This window comes from Amia ocellicauda, chromosome 16 (genome assembly GCF_036373705.1).
Source record: "Amia ocellicauda isolate fAmiCal2 chromosome 16, fAmiCal2.hap1, whole genome shotgun sequence".
In the NCBI taxonomy this organism is placed as follows: Eukaryota; Metazoa; Chordata; class Actinopteri; order Amiiformes; family Amiidae; genus Amia; species Amia ocellicauda.
In genome coordinates, this window is record NC_089865.1 from 3,165,772 (window position 1) to 3,185,027 (window position 19,256).

General features: G+C 50.6%; 1 protein-coding gene across 3 annotated transcripts in view; it reads right to left on the reverse strand.

Annotated features, from left to right (window-relative positions):
• Positions 1–19,256, reverse strand: part of hecw2a (HECT, C2 and WW domain containing E3 ubiquitin protein ligase 2a) — a 32,893-nt gene that overhangs the window by 13,020 nt on the left and 617 nt on the right. For all 3 annotated transcript variants that reach the window (XM_066687328.1, XM_066687329.1, XM_066687327.1), the window contains exons 2-5: positions 7,509–8,534; positions 4,092–4,199; positions 3,391–3,485; positions 923–998 (exon numbers count right to left, since the gene is read on the reverse strand). In XM_066687328.1, the coding sequence (XP_066543425.1) occupies positions 923–998; positions 3,391–3,485; positions 4,092–4,199; positions 7,509–7,803 (574 nt within the window). In that variant the 5' untranslated portion in view covers positions 7,804–8,534. The remainder of the gene's footprint in view (positions 1–922; positions 999–3,390; positions 3,486–4,091; positions 4,200–7,508; positions 8,535–19,256) is intronic.

Below are 19,256 nucleotides of genomic sequence, written 5' to 3' on the forward strand. Positions count from 1 at the left end.
CGTCACACCGACTCACTCCTGACACAAACACACACACACACACACGCCAATATGTCCGAGTCATTCCAGGGTCAAGCAGTGCTCTCCACATCCCGGTTGGACTCTCGGCTTGAATACAACGACGCCAAGCTAAATACATGCAAGATAAACATGTGGTCATCTTTAAAATCAGCTTGAAAGCACTCGCCTCCACAAAACACCCTTCAATAAGAGCCAGTGTCCACAGCAATTCCCCATAACAGAAATAACAGACTGCTCATTGAACGCAGCCCGGTCCACCAAGTCACTGATCGAAAGATGTAACAACTATGACTTCGGCTGCAGTGGCACGAATCTGCCACAGGGAGGCCACTGTGCTCGTCAGAAGCCAGGGATGGAGGGCGAAATCACGACACTGAGAGGGAGATTAGACCAGCTTGGTCAGCGATTACAAGTTACATCTGCTGGAAACAGATATTATAAGTCCGTGTGACCCTAACTCTGCGTCCTCTCCACAACGTGGTCTTAAACGCAAACCACACAGCCCTGCTACCTCTGTGTTAGGGTCTCTGGACAGAGTGGGTGCATGCGGACGGTTATATCCCTACTGGCACAGACACTGCGGCCCTGGGAGAGAGAGAGAGCGAGGGAAGATGAATAGAGAAAGGCAGGGAGAGAGAGCGAGAGAGAGAGGAAGGGAGAGAATGGTATAGTGTGTGTGTGTGTGTGAGAGAGAGAGAGTGAGAGAGCAGACAGACAGGAATAACAGTACACACACTTTCACACACATACACGCACACACCGACACGCACCTACGAGCCGAAACACACACACACACACACACTTTCAGCCCTTGTTTACCTCGTGTAAAACCCCCCATGCGGGAAACAGAGCTGACAACAAACATTTTCATTCTCTCTCCAGTTAATAAAATCTCGGTTACCTGACAGAGTGAAGCTGACCAGTTTGCGACAGTGTTCGGCTACAGACTCCCCCTCCGCCAGCCCCTCCGCCCCCACCTGAGAGAGAGAGAGAGAGAGAGAGTAAGACTGTGTCAGCACAGACACCACAGTGCAATATAGAGTGAATTTGGGTAGTTGCATGTCAGGTTTAATATTTTATGATTGGTGATATATTGCTGGCCTTTTTTGTTTTTTTGCAACCCCCATCATTCATAATTTATTTGTTTTATGTTTTCTGTTAAAAAAACCAAACTTGTACCAACAATACACAATGCCTGCCAACACAGAGAGCTCAAAGATTAGTGCCTAATGTTTGGGCAAACGTCTTTAAACCGAGTCTTAAACACAGGCAGCGACACGTAACGACCCCTCAGTCCAAACTACTGACACAGCGTGTTTCTACAGCACCAAATATGAATACCAGTGCGAAGTACAGATACAGAGCAGTGCAGTACAGTGTAGTGAAGTGTGGTAAAGTACAGCACAGTATCAAACAGGACAGCGCAGTGCAGTATACTATAGTAGAGCAAGAAACAACAGCCCAGGCCCGTTCCAACCCTGGTCTCCGTCCCTGGTATACAAAGGCCTACAGTCTCTCTAATCTGATAATATGTGGCTCTGGTCACGTGTCCCGTATTGTGACGAGTGACAAGTGCTCCCTGATTGCCGGGTCTAATAAATCCCCTCTCAATTGAACTGCATTGAGAGAGTCGTCGTCCCCCCCAGGCAGGCTGCCAATGATTCTGATCTGGGGATTAATTTTAGATTTTTCATATCAAATTAATTTGTGCCAGCTGGTATTAGTGTAACGAAGCACTGATAGCTAATGCACTGTCACTGCAGCAGGGGGAGGCATCTCCGGAGAGAGAGAGAGAGAGAGAGAGAGAGAGAGAGAGAAAGAGAAAGACACAGAGAGAGGGTAAAATGGAGCAGGTCAGAGAGAGAGAGAGAGATGAAACAAGACAGTTAGGGAGAAAGAGAGAGAAAGGGAGAGAGGGAGTGGTGGTACACAAAGGGAGGCAAGAGACAGAAGGAAAGGGATAGACAGAGAGAGGAAGAAGGAGAGATCAGCAGAAAAAGAGCAGGATCGGCAGAGAGAGGGAGGAAGAGAGAGGTGTGAGGAACAAACTGCCACGTTAAATCAAAAGCTGATTGGCCAAGAAGCCCCCCTAGCCGCCCAGCATGGCACCCAGCATGGCGGAGTGGGCAGGAGAACATGACTGTCCATTACCCCGACTCCGAGCTCTCGCCTCCTCTCAGATCACACTACCAGGCCGCCGCCCACGCCTGGGAGACAAAACGAGGTCACGTGATTTATGGGATTGTCACTCGCTAGCTGGGTCAGGATGATTTGCTGGGCTCACGCTGGGCGAAGGGATCTGAAGCCGCCTTCTCTGCCGCACAACGCCGGGGGGGACTGGCCCCCTGCACCAAGCGGGGGTGTCTGCAGGCTGGTGCCGATCGGACAGCGATTCGGACGGGTCGGGCTCTAACAGACACTGCTACCCCCCCACAACTACACGGTAAACAGACGGACAGACGGGTAGATGGGTCGCTATTCTTCAAACACAGTCATCGGGTTACCAGTGTCCTTTGGATTTTGTTCCCAGCGATCTTTAAGTTATTTAATTGCACCTTTAATTGAACAAATCAATTATTTCATTCACACTGACACTGCAGGCGATACTGTAAGAGCAGCCTTTCTCTCTCTCCCTCTTGTTCTCTCTCTCTCTCTCTCTCTCGATATTTACAGCCTCTGTGTCCTTCAGGACTGAGTTACTGCAATATAACCTCAGGACCTCTCTCTCTCCACTCTCTCTCTCTCTCTCTCTCTCCCCCCTTGCGAAGCTTGCTGTGTGTCAGACCTGCAGTAATCTGCCAGTGTTTAATTTCCTGGTTCAGAGATCCTCGTCTCTCTGGTCTCCACACCATATGGTGCCACACAGACGAGTGTCTCTCTCTCTCCCTCCTGCCTCGCTCACCGGAGACATGCCCCCCCACCGCCCCAGCAACACAATTCTCTGAAAACAGCGCTGCGTCGGGACAGCATCATCAGAGTGCAGCACGTGTGCTCAGAACTAGATAGGGTCCCAACCAGGGTCTCAGGCACACCTCCGCGTGCCCAGACGAGTAGGCAAACCAATGTATCACTTCAGCCCATCACATCGCGGTGTGTTTGTCAAAATCAGGTTCAAACAGCGTCGAGCGTAAATCCGAGGCTTCAGATCGACAGTGTGTAATTCTCATCCTCGGACTAAAGCTGTCGACACCTCTTAGCAACTGAGCGACTTGCTTTGTTGTGTTTTTTAAAAGCAACTCAAGGTAGTCCCAGGCAGCAGGAAACCAGGCATCAAGAGAATGTGATCAGACACAACACCGAGCATAAAACAGAGCAGGCACAAACACATGGGCGTGGTTCTTGTGGGGGGGGGGTGTAGAAAGCACTCACCAGCACGCCGGGGTTCTTGACCGTGATGCAGGGGGTGGTGGCCCTCAGGGCGCCGCTCACACCGTGATAGTACTTGAAGCAGATCTTCGTCTCAGCTGTGGAGAGAGAGGGCAGGGTGACCGAGCTGCTCAGGAAGGGCAGGGCGGGTGCGGTGGGTACCAAACAGTCACCCACTGCACCGATGGGCGACTGCGTATATCTGCATCGCCAGGCGCCTGTCTAGCCCAGTTGACTCACGGCGAGCAGACTCTGCCGCCAGAAGTGTAACGGCCTGAAGCGGCTGAGATAAGCTCTTGACCCAAACAATTTAATTCCCCCCCTCTTTCTCTCTCTCTCTTCACTGCTCCTTCGTATCTCTTCTCCCTGCAGCCTACGGGTGTGGATTCTGTTCGTCTACCTCTCTCTCATCTCTCTCTTTCCATCTCTCTCTCTCATGTGTTGCAGAGTCCAGCTCATGGGAACCCTTCAAAAGGTTAATTCTCTCTGCACTCGTTTACTCCTAACCTATGTTCTTTTCTCGCTGCACTCCCTCAATCCCCCCACACCCATTCCACTCCTTCACCTCCCTCTCGTTCTCGCCCCGCTCTCCATATTGTTCTCGATGCAACTCGGTTTTTATTGGCACTGCAGGAGTCATTCCAGAGCAGGTACACCATGTGAGACAGTAATAATAATCATCTCCCTGTCTCCCAAGGACTCACGCTCCATGAAGTAGGGCCCGGGCTCCAGGCGCCAGACGATCTGCCCCTTCTGCGTGCCGTTCACCCCGCGGTTCTTGGAGTCCCACACGTTGGTGGGGCAGGTCTCATCTAGAGGCGTGGCGGGGGAGGACAAACAGAGAGAGGAATATAAATTAACACAGACAGATAGATGCGTAGGTAGGCAGTGGATGAAAATACTCACGTTAAATTAAGCTGGTCTTCACAACTGCCATGAAGCAATGCTTGCCCTGCCAATTGTGCGCTCACTTCCTCAGCCAAGAGAGCCGACGTACAAACCTGTTGTTTTTTTCTCTCTCTCTCTGTGCAAAAATATCTGAGCACAATGCAATTCAAAATAATGTTTACAAGGCTCTGCTATGTGACCACTGTACCCTGGCCGGGGCTGGTTCTCTCAGACTTTAATAACACACACACACACACACACACACACACACACACACCACGGCCGCTGGCGTCACGCTGACACTCGGCCCCTGGGAGCCTCCATCCACACAGTGCAACAGGAAATCCAGTCTGGGCTGGAACGACTGTGACAGCATCAGTGTTCCTCTTTGCTGATGCCCAACTCCCCCTCTCCCTCTCCCTTTCCCTCTCCCTCTCCGGTCCCGTCTCCCTCTCCCCCTCTCCAATTCTGCAGGGTGCCTTGAACTGTCCCCTTCTCCCTGTCTCTCTCTCTCTCTCTGCTTTTTCCTCACTGGTTTTCCTCTCTCTCGTTCAGTGCATTCTGTCACTCCCTCTCCAAGACTTCAAACAGTGAATGGTACTTCCTGTCTTCTCCTCCCCAGGCAGGATGTTTGTAAACTTCTTCCTTAGTACACTGCCACAACACCCCCAACACACACACACACACAGTCTCCTTGGCCAACCCCACCGCCCTCCCACAACCCATTCTTGTTGGATGGAAGGAACTTGGCAAACAATCGTGCACAACCGCTCGAATAAATCCGACTCAAAATCATAATGATAAATCTTTCTGATGAAGATATTAATAGACTGTGTTGTTGTTATTAAATGTCATTAATGTTACTGTTGTTGTTTTTGCTGTGGCCATCCGGTACTTGAACTGGGGCTGGTAAAACAGACACACACACTAGTCTGCACAAACAACATACACACAGCTGCAATGCACAGCAGAACAAAAATGAAACACACAGGGCCACAGAAGAACATCCCATGACTCAATGCTGCATTAGTTTCTGATGAAAAATAACAAAAGGAACTGAGTAATTGAGATCAGCATTGTTTTCTATCCTCGTCCCCCAGGGTTTACTGTCTGCTGACTTCATGCTGACTCACACACATGCACACGCACACGCGCGTGCGTGCGCACACACACACACACACACACACACACACACACACAGGTGGGAACTCTTCTCTGCTCCTTCCTCACCTCCCTCTGCAGAGTTACCCTCATAAAAGTTTGCTGCAGTGAGACGCCGCGCAGTGAGAGAGCGGTGAGGGTCCATTACTCATTAGGGACCGAAAAGAGAAACGACAGAGCATCGGGAGGTTAGGAAACAAAACTGATAAAGCTACTGATCTCATCCAGCCATTTCCAGAAAGCATCCCAGAGAGCCAGGAAACCCACGGGAAAGCCTCGGCGAGGAAGCGGAGTAAAAGGGCGGTGAAAGAACGTGAGAAACGTGGTTAAGTGGCTAGAACCACTCATCTGCACTGTGCTAAAGCTCTGTCCCACAAGTGTCTGTGTTAATCACATTGCATTTGCTGGAGCTTTTCAGCTGCCGGACCGGTGAACTAGTCCAGCGGTCGCCCAGGTGTGCTTCTGGGCTTTGTGCAGATCACAACAGTCACCATCATCTGAGTGAATGTGCAAACAGTTAAAAAAATATACAATTCCCTTCCCCACCTTCTTCTCCCTGTCCCTTGCACACACACTCTCTCTCTCTCTCTCTCTCTCTCTCCCACTGCACGCCTCAGTCAACGCGCACCGTCAGCATTTGAAACCCCAAGCAGCTCCTAAATGCGAACACACACATGCACATGTACACACACACACCTGTCAGGAAATGAGGGTCAACGCAATTTTGGGATCGAAACTAACGAATAACAGTCCCCTGCTCTCTCCCAGATTCACTATCATCGATGCAGATGCTCTAAAGTCTAAAGCATCCGCCCCACACATTTATTGAAGAGCCCTATTGAACCGTCACTCGGGGGCAGTTTGACTTTTCACCGTTTTTTAAATACGGCTCTCCATTCATAAAGCATGTGCTGTACCCTACTTGTTTTCAATACGCAGCTTTAATTGGTGACCCATAAGGGCTTAATAAGTCAGCCTCCCATCTGCAGAAAAACACAGCGGGTCAGCGGGCCTGGGGGCGCGGCGAGTTAATGGCACACTCGGAGTTATATATCAAACTGCACGGCGCCTAGAGGATCCAGCCCTCGTGCAGATAATAAAGTCATTAGTTCTTTACAATCCATCGCGCCGGGCAGAGAGCCCGTGCTGGCGGCTCTCAGACATCTCGGTAGATTTCGACTTCCAGCACTGAGACAGAGAGATCGATATAAGGTGTGGGGGACAGTACCCGGGCAGTGGGGGGCGTGTCGGAGATGGGGCCACGATGGTGTCTGCAGGGACAGACCGCCCTCCTCTTCTCCCTCGAACACCTGTCTGTGTCTGTGTGGACCTCTCGTCACAATCCACATGTCAAGGGGGTGCTCTACTCCACACTGATGTCATATAGTGTGTGAGAGAGAGAGAGGGGGGACAGTCAGACTACAGCGGTCTTTTAAGGTCATGGGTTGGAGGTGTGTGACTGTGTGTGGAACAGAGGAAGAGGAAGGGATAGAGAGAGATGGGGAAAACGAAGAAAGAGAGAAAGAGAATGGTAAGGAGACCAAAAAAAAAAGGCGGACGGAGTGAGAGAAGGAAGGGGGATGTGGAGAGAGCGGTCAGCGCCACAGCAGTGTGTCAGCGCAGTGTGTGTGTCGGGGAGGAGTGGTGATGCCTGCTGGGTTGCTCAATGACAGACACAGCGTCTCTGCACCACTCTCTCTCTCTTTCTCTCTCCCTCTCTCTTTCTCTTTCTCGCTCTCTCTCTCTCCCAGCTGAGTCAGCAGTTCTCCTCCGCAGGCTGGCAAACACACACAGCAGGACGGCTGAGCTTTACTACGAGCCCGTCTCCCTGTGGCTTCAATCCTTTATTCACTATTCCGAGTTGCTTAGTTTAGTAATTTTTTTCTTAAGATCTTATATAACTGATTATATTGACTTAAAACAAATAGCAGCTATGACTCCGGACACAGTTACCCACAGCAATGCAGCACGGACGTCCGGCCGAGGCAGAGTGTTACAGTGCGTCTGATTCTGAGCATTAGACCGACACAGTGAACTCCGGGCCCCCTCTCGCCCCGCCCCTAAGCACTCACCGATGTGGTACAGCCCGATCCAGTCCGTGGCGTCCACCTCCTCCTTGATGTCCCAGGAGATGATCAGGTTCTGTGCCAGGCCCAGCGTGAACTCGTAGGTGCTGGCGGTGAGCGAGGAGCGGCTGTCCGAGGTCACCAGGTCGGTGTCACTGTTGGCGCGCTGGAAGCCCATGGTCTCGGGCGGGCCGGCGTTCTGGGCCGCCAGGCTCTGCAGGTTCTCGGGGCTCAGCGTGTAGCGCATGTGGGGGCTGCGGCGGCGCACGAACATAAGGTGCTCCCGCGCAGAGGCTGCCATGGCAAGGGACCGGAGGATGGGGCCAGGGCTGGGGCAAGGGGCCAAGGGGGCGGGGTTTAGGCACAGGAGCTACTGTGGGAGGAGCTGTGTGGTGCAAAGGATGGGGTTATATTGAAGGGGTGTGTCCTGTTCCTGAGGTGATGTAAGGGCGTCAACCGAAAGGGGGCGTGGCTTGTCTGTTTGTGTCCAGTCCCCGTGGTGTTGTGAGACTGGTGGCTGTGGTTACACAAGATGTCTATGTCTAACTGTGAGCTATGCGTCTCCACTCACAAATCTGGATTGTCAACCCACTCGTGTGGCTCTCCTCCATCAGGGGAAGACCAAGCAGAGCTGTCTCAGATTTGGAGAGGTGTTTTTTGGCGAGGTGATCTTCAGGGCACTTGATATGATACAAAGTTGTTGTCGTTTTAGGTTTTAGCAGTCTAGAGATAGCTGGCCAGCCCATAGGAGGGAGAAGAGAGGGTTTGGGCAGGGTGAGAGGAGAGGGTCCCTGATTGTCCCTGATGGGTGGGAAGGCCGGGCGGGGGGGTGGTGGTGGGATTATAGCGGGAGTCCAGCTGTAGACGGTCAGGGGGATTTCAGGGCAGGAGGGATGGTGGGGTACAGGGAGTTGGGGGAGTTGGGGGTTACACCCAGGACACCCGGCTCTCCAAATCTGGTGACAGGTCTGCAGCCAGTCCGGTCCGAGACGGGGGGGGGGTGCTGTCTGGGTTCCAGATTTCACTGAAGACCTGGAGAGAGACAGAGATGAAGAAGAGGAGAGGGTGGTTAACAGAAACATATCATATATCGTTATGCATTTACAAAGCATGGGAATAATATATGCGCTCCACATCTTTCTGGTGTCCAGCTGGCCTAACAAAAGCCTGGGCCAGGAATCAGCAGCCATGGTCCTAAAGGGCTAATGCAGTCCCCTGCTGGGTTTCATTCCAAACAATTACTTAATTGATATTCTTTAATTAACTACTGGAGACCCCCCGCACCGCACAGTATTTGCCACCTCTTTACTCTTTGTCAGGGTTTGAGTTTTGAATCTTTCTGTCTACTCCAGTCTGCTACAGAGACCATGCGCACTAACATTCGAGGCATTTGACACACAGCCACAGTATGCAACATTGCAAGCCCCCACTGAAACCAGCACCCAAGGGGTGGACGGATATGAGGGGCAGGCGCTCTCGGGGTGGAGAACGGGGGGCATTTATCCACAGGGAGCCGTCTGGAACAGGTCACTCAGACACGTTTCTGGAGCCGAATCCCTGCGCTTGATGAGATTCTTGGATCGATTAGACTTGTGAGCAGAGAAGCACAGGCAGTTCTCAAGCCTTATTGTTCTCCTTCCTGTTTCAAGCAAATCCCGAGAAGAAGCAGCCCACGCACCTGGACAGCTACACCAATGGCCTGACAGAGACACAAGCCAGCAGACGAGGGTTGAACGCACTATGCCAAAAGAGCAATCCAGGATAGGATGTGGTTTGGACACTCTGCCGAGCCCAAGAGAAAGACTTCACCCCCCACACACACAGAGAATAGAGTGCAGCTCTACAGACGCACACACGGCTCCTGGTCACACGTGGTTTCCGTCCCGGCTTCCCTCTGTGTTTAGCAGCGGCTGCAGGGGCGCTGGGGGAGGGGGAGGGGAGCGGAGGGGGAGGGATTAACCCTGACGAGCGGCCGCCCGCGTGGCTCGGTGCCAAGAGCTGTAAGAAGATTGTGGGCCCTGACGTCCAAAACACTGCATCCATTCTGCACACACTGAAGCACTGCAGCAAACACACACACGCCATACCTGCCCCGCACACGGAGAGTGACCACGGGAGGGAGGAGAGAGGAGACGATAAGGAGGAGATGTACGAAGGGGGCAAAGAGAAAGGGGGGAGTGACAGACAGGTAGAGAAAAAGGGGGAAAGGATGAACAGAACCAGGAAGAAGAGTGAGAGAAGCTGTTGAGGAATGGGGAATGAGAACCAGGAAGAGAAAGAGAGGTAGAGAGAGAGACAGAGAGAGAGAGAGATGGCAGTTTAACACAATCACCTGACTTTCAGTAAATAGTCAGTGAATTCAGACAGTAGAAAAGCCTGCAGGCAGGTGGTAGCGTGTCTCCTGGAAGAAACAGCCCAGTGATGTGGGATCCACCCTGATTAAGCCCCTATAAAAACACCAGACAGTCCTGTTTTCACTTCAATATATATCAAAGTCTATCACTAAACACAGCCAGCAGAATCAAATCTAATAAAGAAGAAAAATGTCATCCTGAAAGGACAGGCCGCATCCGTCGAGAAGAAAATCAGTCATTTCTTTCAGGATCGATATCAGAAGCACCTTTTTCTGCTGGATGGCCTGGACCTGTTCCCAGAGACGGGCAGATTGACAGGCCGTGATAAGTGATAGGGACCATACAGGACTGCTCCTTTTCTCTCCTCTCTTTCTCTCTCTCAGCAGTCAAACGCTAGCAGATTTGGCAGTGCAGTGTGTGGGGGGGGTGAGAGAGACTGAGAAAGCGAGACAGAGAGGGAGAACCTATTGATCAGACTGACCGTTTCTGGGCTCGTCTCCTTGCCAGCCCCGGCCAGACGTGCTCTGACCCCACGCACCCTGAGGTATCTGTTCTCAAAGCATGCACTGCAGCCCCAACGGGACCAATTTATCTATCTGTGCATCTCTGGGCTGTCTATCTATCTATCTATTTCTTTCTATCCACAAAGCATCTGTTATATCTATCCAGGGATGTGGTGCACAACAGCCGGGATAATAAATCCTGCACTGGCCTCCCCTCCCAAGGTAAGTTGGTGAATGTTTACCACTGGACGGACTGTTCCAATGCCTTTCCCGGGAGGGGGGGATCGCTCTACTGTCCTGGCAAACATTGTATTTATTAGACAGGCTCACCTTGAGCTCTGCAGTTACTGCCGCTGTGGCACCACTTTAGTCAGGACTTTCCCGTGTCATTGCAGTGCAGCGCTGGTTAAATTTGACTTTGAAAAGAGGGAGAGTGAGAAGGGTGGCGGAGGGGGGTGGGGGAGCGGTGTAAATTGGAAGATGGACGGGGCGGGGGGGTGGGGGGCAGTGAGTGTGAAAGAGAGATGAGGCGAGGGAGATGAGGAAAGAGGCTGGAGACAGACAGAGAGAGAGAAAGAGAGAGAGAGGTAGTGGAAGATAAGAGAAGAGAGCGAGCGAGTGATTTCCAGTTCTTCACAGCCAGGCAGGGTCCAGGAGGCCACACTTTACAGCCCGTGTTTGGGGAATATGAACAGACAGCTCGGCTCTGTGCAGATAACGGTGCACTCAGCACCACATGCTCGGGTTCAACCATCACCATCGCACCACCCTGTTGATGCCTGCAGCGTTGCATGATCTTTCATTTAATTTGATTTCATGTTTGTTTCTCTTTTAATAATGATCAGAAGTACATCTTGCGCAGATATTTAGATTTATTCCCCCTCAGCAGTGACCTACAGAGATCAGCCCGGTGAACCCTGACAGTAGAGTCCCGGTGGCCAGTCTGAGCCAAGGGAAGACCCGGTTCCTCAATTAAAGGGGTGCAAATACAGTCAGAAGTCTTTAACCACAAACCTCCTGGTGACTCGACACTGACCGCCCCAGCCTCGCCGAATTGACCTCGGCGTAACTCGATTTGAACTTGAACCCGAGTCTGAAGGAATGAAGAGTGATGGAGAGTGGCATACGGCCGGCTCACATATTGATCAATCATATAAACAAAAAGCAGGGGAATGGGCAGAGGGAGCCGTGTGTGTGAGTGTGTGTGTGTCTGTATGTGTGTGTGCGTGTGCGTGTGCGTGTGCGTGTGAGTGTGAGTGTGTGTGCGTGTGTGTGCGTGTGTGTGCGCGTGTGTGTGTGTGTGTGTGTGTGTGTGTGTGTGTGTGTGTGTGTGTGTGTCTGCCTGTGTGTGAGTGTATGTGGTGGGGGGGAGAGGGAGTGCGTTCTCTCGATGATTGATCTACACTACATTTTCTTTTCTTTTCCGTAGCGAGAAGGAATTTTAATCTCGGCGGAGTCAGGCGATCCGACGCAATACGGCGCTTAATCAAACTTCTGCTGCTCGGCTCAGAGAAAAACCTCTCTCTCACAGTCTCTCCGACTCTCCATTCCTGACTCTGCTGTTCTGAGTTTCCATGCCGCCTGACTTCACAAAAAAGTGACTTCTTTCTGAAAAGCAAAGTCCCAGGAGGCTGACTGCCTCAGGGGAACAGGATGGGACACGGCACAGCGCGTGGACGAGGCGGCTGGGGGCCGGGGGGTCCGCACTCCCATTGCACAGCAGTCAAATCCATTTCAGCTTTATTGGTGCTCTTGTGTCGAAGAAAATAAGATGCAAATAATGCAAATACTTCATGTTAACTCTTTGTTTCCCTGTTGCAAATCCCCTGAAAACACCCAGCACCTCTTAGCAACACACAAAGCTGCAAACTCAACTCTGCTGTGCAAAATTGATCTTATTTACCCCCCTGTTGCATTCTGCAAACAACTGTACCAGCATTTATGACCTTTCACATACTTTCATATTTCATGGTCACAACTGCTGCTCTGGGACTCCTGGTCAGTGTTCTCAAATAGTATTGTACTGGAGCTGCAAGCGCAGAACCTCAAACCTCCCCCCCAGGAAACAAGAAACCCAAGGCACTGGTTCCACAGCCTCTCCCTACCACAGCTCGGCCCACAGGGGTGATAAAAGCACGGGCTGTGCTGTGTAAAGTGGAGTATATTCTCTCAATACGCCCCTTTTCTACTTTGCCAGGAAGTCATGGATTGACTTGAGCAACAGCGTTCTCCACAGCACAGGCCTATTCTGCTTCGTCAAGTTTAATCCACTTTCTCTCTCTTTTTCCCCCTAAAGAGGCTCAAAATGAGATGTTTTTTTAGGAGAAAGGGGTCATGCATCTATCTGCTTCCAGTTATTTTGAGCTTGTGGTGCAAAATTAGCTGGTTTACCTTCCCTGGAGAGAGGAGGCAGACCGAATTGGGAACAGAGAGCCTAAATAACTGTGTCCCCATTACAAGCACTGAGGTTTAGAGTGACGATCACACCTACACGCAAACACACTCACAAGCTTGCCCACACTTAAACGCATGCATCCACACACACACATGTATGTTCTGTCCTGTTCAGAGTATCTTTTGCATGCATGTACCATTTCCTGACCCTACTCAAATTAAGTTTAAAACACATAATGCCTGCAATATTGTCTGGTAATAAATATAAGGTTCTGAAAAAAGACACAATGGTTTTCAAAGTAAGAACTTCCAAACAGCTGTGTTTTCAAGTGTCACTGCACTTTTTCTGTAAGAACATTTTTATCAGCAATATCCAACCACACTCTCTTTCTCTCTCTCTCTCATATATATATATATATATATATATATATATATATATATATATATATATGCCTCTATGTCCCCCAGTTTAGCTGACTGCAGCGGAGTCCCTGTTTGCTGGGGTGGGGGCACCTTGGGCAGCTGGCACACTGTCTACCCAGAGTGGCACAGACACAATGACACAACACCGTGTCCGTCATGTTATTTGTTAATTAGTGAAAGTAGTAACATTTTTCATCGAACTAGCAGCCTGGAATATAAATATTCATTCTGCCTGGATGCTAGAATAACACTTTTGAAAATATCTGTCTTAGATGTAAAATCGTATTTTAAATTATAGTGTCAGTGAATCAAGCTTTCTCGGTTTAATCTACCAGGAACAAAGACCCTGCGAGCAGAAATCAGGTTTTGAGAGGTTGATACAATGAGGCTCTTAAAGTGAGATTATTTTACCTAAATGACTAGGAAACGAGCAGATTAAAGTGCTGCTTATTCCTTTCCTCCGATTTTCAAAAGTATCACATTCATCTCATCTCATTGGAAGATATATCGTCTTAAATAAAGCACTTACTAACCGTATGCGTATGTATACACACACATTTCCTTTTTGTAACACACTGGATGATTGACAGTGCACAAACTGCTACACTCACACAACCTTCACAAACACAACCACACACACTAAACGCAAAGATATACAGAAATAGACTCACACAAACATTCAGACACAAACAGATGGACACACACCCACACACACAGCTCGCCCTGGCATTCCCACAGCCTGCTGTACCCCCTCCCCTGGCTGTGCGGCTCCACATCAACTCCAATCAGGGCTGATTTGCCTTAGTAAGCTCTCCTCCGCTTGTGTGTTTCCTGTATTGTAACCTTGCGCAGGTATTTTTAGCCTCTCGCACATTTACAACTGAAACCCAGAAGTGCCTTGAACTCGGTCCTCTTACATTTCATTTGTTTTTCCAATTTCCATTTATCCATCATTCACTGCTGTTACTTCTAATGCAGCTCCTGTGTTTTCACTAGGATTAGCTCACCGCGTGTGCTATAGCCTCAAATGTAACATAACTACTGTACTTCGCTTCAGCACCCTGCGGTAAAACACATCTACTCCATACAGGAGCTTCGACTGCAACGTCAACGCATTGCCAAAGTCTCCGAGGTGGCAACTCTCATCAGAAGCCATCTCTGGAAACCGCGAATCGCCAGTCAGCATGGCACGGCCCGGACACCCCCAGCTCGCACGCGATGGACGCCCCAGACAGAGGCGAGGTAATCCGAAAGCAAAGGTGAGCGTCTCTGGATAGATGGCCGGGGATTAGGCGGGCACTCAGAGCCGGGAATCGGGAGGAATTATCAGACTAACAGACCTGCTTATTTTTAATCCCCGCATTACCCCGACAATGCGACCGCCAAAATCAATTTTTTCTCCAGCAAGATCCAAGTTGTGTGTGTCCCTGTCAGCCTGGAGGCGGTGGGGAAATGACGGGGAGAGTCCTGTTCTCTACTCAGGGACCCAAAAGACGGGCTGTATAGAATAAGAGTGCCCAGTCCCACATCCTCCCTGAGCCAACAGGTCCACAGCTGTGGGATTCATAGCTTCCTCAGTCTTGACATTTCTGACCACACTGTTTTCATCTAATCTGTGTTGGATCGAATTTCACTGCCACATCAATTTGCCCTTTATTTTCACATTTACTAAAGAATGAACGTCCTGCATCTTTCCGAGCCTAGACCATCTCGTCCATCTCGTCCTGTCCCCTACCCAAGATTAGGTTTAATTAAGTGACCTCGACCTCTTTCCAGTTAATAAACCCTTCATCTTAATCTGATTTAATTATGATGCTAATCCGACCTTGGAGAGCCTGAAAGGGAACTGGACTGTAACGCGACCCGCGACTTGTCCGCTCAAACGGGCTCTGGGAGTGGCAGGGTGAGGTTTCTGGAAATCAGCAGCCGATTACGGCCGGCAAATTATATTAACTTGGTCCAATTGCAAACTATTAATTCCATTCAGGTAATTACACAATTACACAACTTCGATGCAAGAGCGTATACTCGAATCCACATTATACAATGGCCAGCATTATCCTCGCTTCATTCGGTGTGACATCACTCTCCTCAGGACTGGAGCAGAGCGGACCTACAGCCCGTCGCAGGTCAACAGGGCTATTCTGCTGCCAGGGTTTCCATGGAGAGAGCCTGCTAGAAAGGACAACAGCAGCGCGGGGGGGCAGCTACGCTTCTTTGAGATGTGGGTCAATGGATCATCTCTCTACATCAATGCTCATCCCTGGTGCTGGTGTTTATAGGGGTCTAAAACTCCTCGATATCACGCCACAGTGCGAGTGACAGTCGTTCTAATGGCAAAATCGAGCGGAAAAGAATCAATACGTATTTAGAAATGAAAAATGACGTTTCTCTCATCATTGAAACTTGGTTTTGGCCATAGTTGGTTAAGAGAAAACTTCCGACCAGAGAAAAAATGAATATAACGAAAGTGCAGCTGCCCTGTTTACATTTTTAAAGACTTGCAATAGCCAATTGACACAATAGGTCACCTTTAGCCTAGATATTCCTCTCAGTAGTGTGAACAGCCTCAGTCGGGTCTCCCCTCATCGGTCGCCAGCTGAGTCCGCACAGACGGGTCTCCCTCAGTCGGCCCCCGGCTCGGGCTCGGGCTCAGGTGGGCCGGCACACTGCGCCGCACTGGGCCCTGGAGCCGTAGCTATGTGCACAGACGACTAGAGCGCATCAATCACAGGAGCTACAGGAATGGCCGGCACCAGCGCGACATCTCCACGGCCTGCAGACCCATCTCCCCGGATGCCCTGCGTCTGTCTGTGTCACAATGCAGGGGCTATTTATACTGCGGCTCGGGGAGACAGCTATTAAAAAGCGCACAGCACAGCACTCTGCCTGGGCAGACAAACACCCAGCCCTGACCCATATATGTGTCGTAGCCGTGTGCTTGTATACAGAGCGCTGTCGAGACTGGGAAAAGGAACCTGCACAGCCTTTGGAAACAAGTCGGGGAGCAGGAAGGGACGGGGGTGCGAAAGTCAGATTTAACTGAACTTAAACGGCATGAGCTAAGCAGGTTTAGCAAACATTCAGCAAACATTTGACCATGAATGAGTGCGAATATATACACACACACAAGCCCAAAAATTCGAGCGTGTGAGGCAGTTTTATGTACAATGTTAAGCAGTGCAGAGCTCTCTGTAAAGAGCTAAGTGACAGATGGATCGAAACCATCTTCCTGTCTTTTTCCCATGGCCGGGACTGGAGCAGGGACTTGGGCCCGCAGGATCTCGCTTGCTTTGGAGACAGCAGCTGCAGGGATGCGACTGGTTTTGAATCAGTCTGTCCCGTCTTCAGGATTTCATTCCCTCTAAGGCTGGCACAGGCGCTTGACGCAGGCAGCCAGGATGTAGGAGACGAGTGAGCCCTGCAGCACACGGTCTCTGACAGCTCCAGTCTCGGACGTGGAGACGGAGACAGGAGACGGGACACAGGGGGCCAGGGGAGCCAGGAGACCGGCACCACCCTCAGGATTTTCTTACCACTGAAGATGGGCGTCACTTTAAACTATAGCTCTGCTCTGCATTTCCTACCCGTTTGCTTTACTGTCACAACAATCTCCCGTGCCTTTGCCATCGATCTCCCTCTGCTGTGTTTCACTATCCTTTACAGGCAAGGCCCTGATAAACATTACTGTAGGAAAACCTGTGCTTACTGTTGTCGGCAGCAAAGAAGCGAGGATTGAGCATAGGGGAAATGCAGGAAAGACTAGAGAGGGAGAGCACAGTAAATTAGTGTAAAACAGGGTAAAAGGGCTGAAACAGACTACACATTTACCATGGTAACCTTTTCTGAGGGCAGGGTTATACCATGCCATGGGAAGCCCCACATTACATCTGATGGCTGGCCAACAGATCCATTACAAACACCCTTTGCTCCTCTTGTACAAACACGACCAGACCAACAAAGACCCCTGTACAGCGAGTCTGCGTGTGTGTGTGTGTGTGTGTGTGTCCCTGCCCTCTACTCTGCACAGACTGTCATCAAGCCTTAATTAAAAGTCCTTTCAAAGCTGCTCCCTAACTGGAATTCATTAGCAGGAACTGCCAGGCCTCCCAGGCAGCCGGAGATAAACACGCAGAGAGAGCAGCCAGCCCCTGGATCCAGCATCAGAGGAAACAGGACAGGGGTCCTCTCTGTACAGCGTGGGGACGGGGGTGGGGGGATGGCGGGGACAAGGACAGGGAAGGAGGGCAGAGTCCCAGAGTCACACTTGCAGCTGCCCCTCAGGAAGCTGGAGCAGGGTTCCCCGGAGGGAGAGACACTCAGCCTGGACTGAGAGCCGACAGGAGGCGCGCTGAGTTCCTGGAGAGCCGGTGTGTGTTTTGGCATTGGTTCTGCCACGAGCACGCCCATGAACGCTAATTCTTCAAGACAGCGGTGCGAGATGTGTATTCGGTCAATCAGACATGCTAAACTCTTCCCCTCCAGGTGCCTCAAGGATGCAAATATCAGTGGGGTGAACCGAGATACACCATATGAAAACCAAACGGCCCAGCTTCCCGTCCGAGCCCTGCCCTTGCCCCGGTCACAGCACGGTTACGGTCTGGCCTGGGCAGTGTCCCTCTCAACAGAGCAGATCTACACACACACACTAGTTACACTTGACAGGAAACGCCTCCACCGCCGATAGACTGATTTCCATCGCGGCCGGCTAACGCCACATTGTTCTCGGTCACGCAAGCACACAGGGGATATTTTTAAAACTGCAACCCTGCAGCCCACTCCCACACTCCCCCGGGAGTCACCCACTCAGCACTTCCACGAGACTCGGGCTGCACATTAACCGGGCAGCGGAAGACCCGAGCCTCAGAACATTAACCACGGCGGGTCACGGCTCCCTGAAGCTTGCATTTTTGCCAACAGGACATTATTTGACCACCTGCAAACGTCACAAAGGGCTGACTGAGATTCCTGATGTTTTAACCCCCGTCCCTCCCAGGTCACAAGAACCTCAGAGTCCCCCCTCCGGTCAACAGTGACCCCCACGACTGTCAATCGAGTCCAAAAATCAAAATAAGCATGAGGGCTTGTGGCTCTCAGTTCTGGTTCTCCCTGAGGCAGTAAAGACCGATCCCTGGGTCACAATCACTGAGACGGGAGGAATGTTTTCCCATGAAACCTACTTTGACAACATAGAAAACCCAGGAGCAACATGTCAGCCTATCAGATCCTGGTCCCTACACTGCCAGTCTCGCAGGTGCCAATATGCAGGTGGGCCGGGATTGGTTGGCCAATCAGACACTTGTCACTTGGACAGAGCACCGGGGCTGTCCGGCCCTGCAGACTTGTTTATCAGACAAAGTGGATCACGGTTTACTGGTCACACCGCACTACGATATACCATTCAGGACTATAAAATCCAAGAATACTTTTATAATACAAGTCACTGACTGTGGACTGAATCAGCTCCCCGATGCCTGACTGAAAACATGAACAAGTCAGATGTGAAAGGTACATAACGAGTACAAAACGGCATGGTGGACTCATCACAATATGATGGTGCACTATTCACAGGTTTACGCACTGTGCCATTACTCTAACCACTAAAACACCACAGAGAGAGACAGAGACAGAGAGAACAGAAAATAGATACAACCTTTATTAATTACATATATACTACTTAATAAATAATTAATTCGTGTTGTTGTTAATACATAATAATAAACGGTGATATTAATAACTGTGATGCAGCAGTCCTGTCCCATTGCCCCATCAGAAGTGTAGGTATCCGGTGCCCCCAGCTCAGAGCCCCCCGCCCCGTTATAATCATGAATACTTTATAGCAGCCTGTCTGTCTGTCTGTCTGTCTCTCTCTCTCTCTCGCCCTGGCGTTACCGACAGACAGGCCGTTACACCTCCATCGCACAGAAAGCTGTGGGAATCCCCTCGATTTCACCATTTATTGATTTAATTAGTGCAAATCCAAGCATCGCCATACAATGACACTGAGCCCAGCGTCCCGGCTTTTCATTACAGAAGAGGGGGGGGACAAATAAAGCCGCACGACCCCTTCTTCAACACGG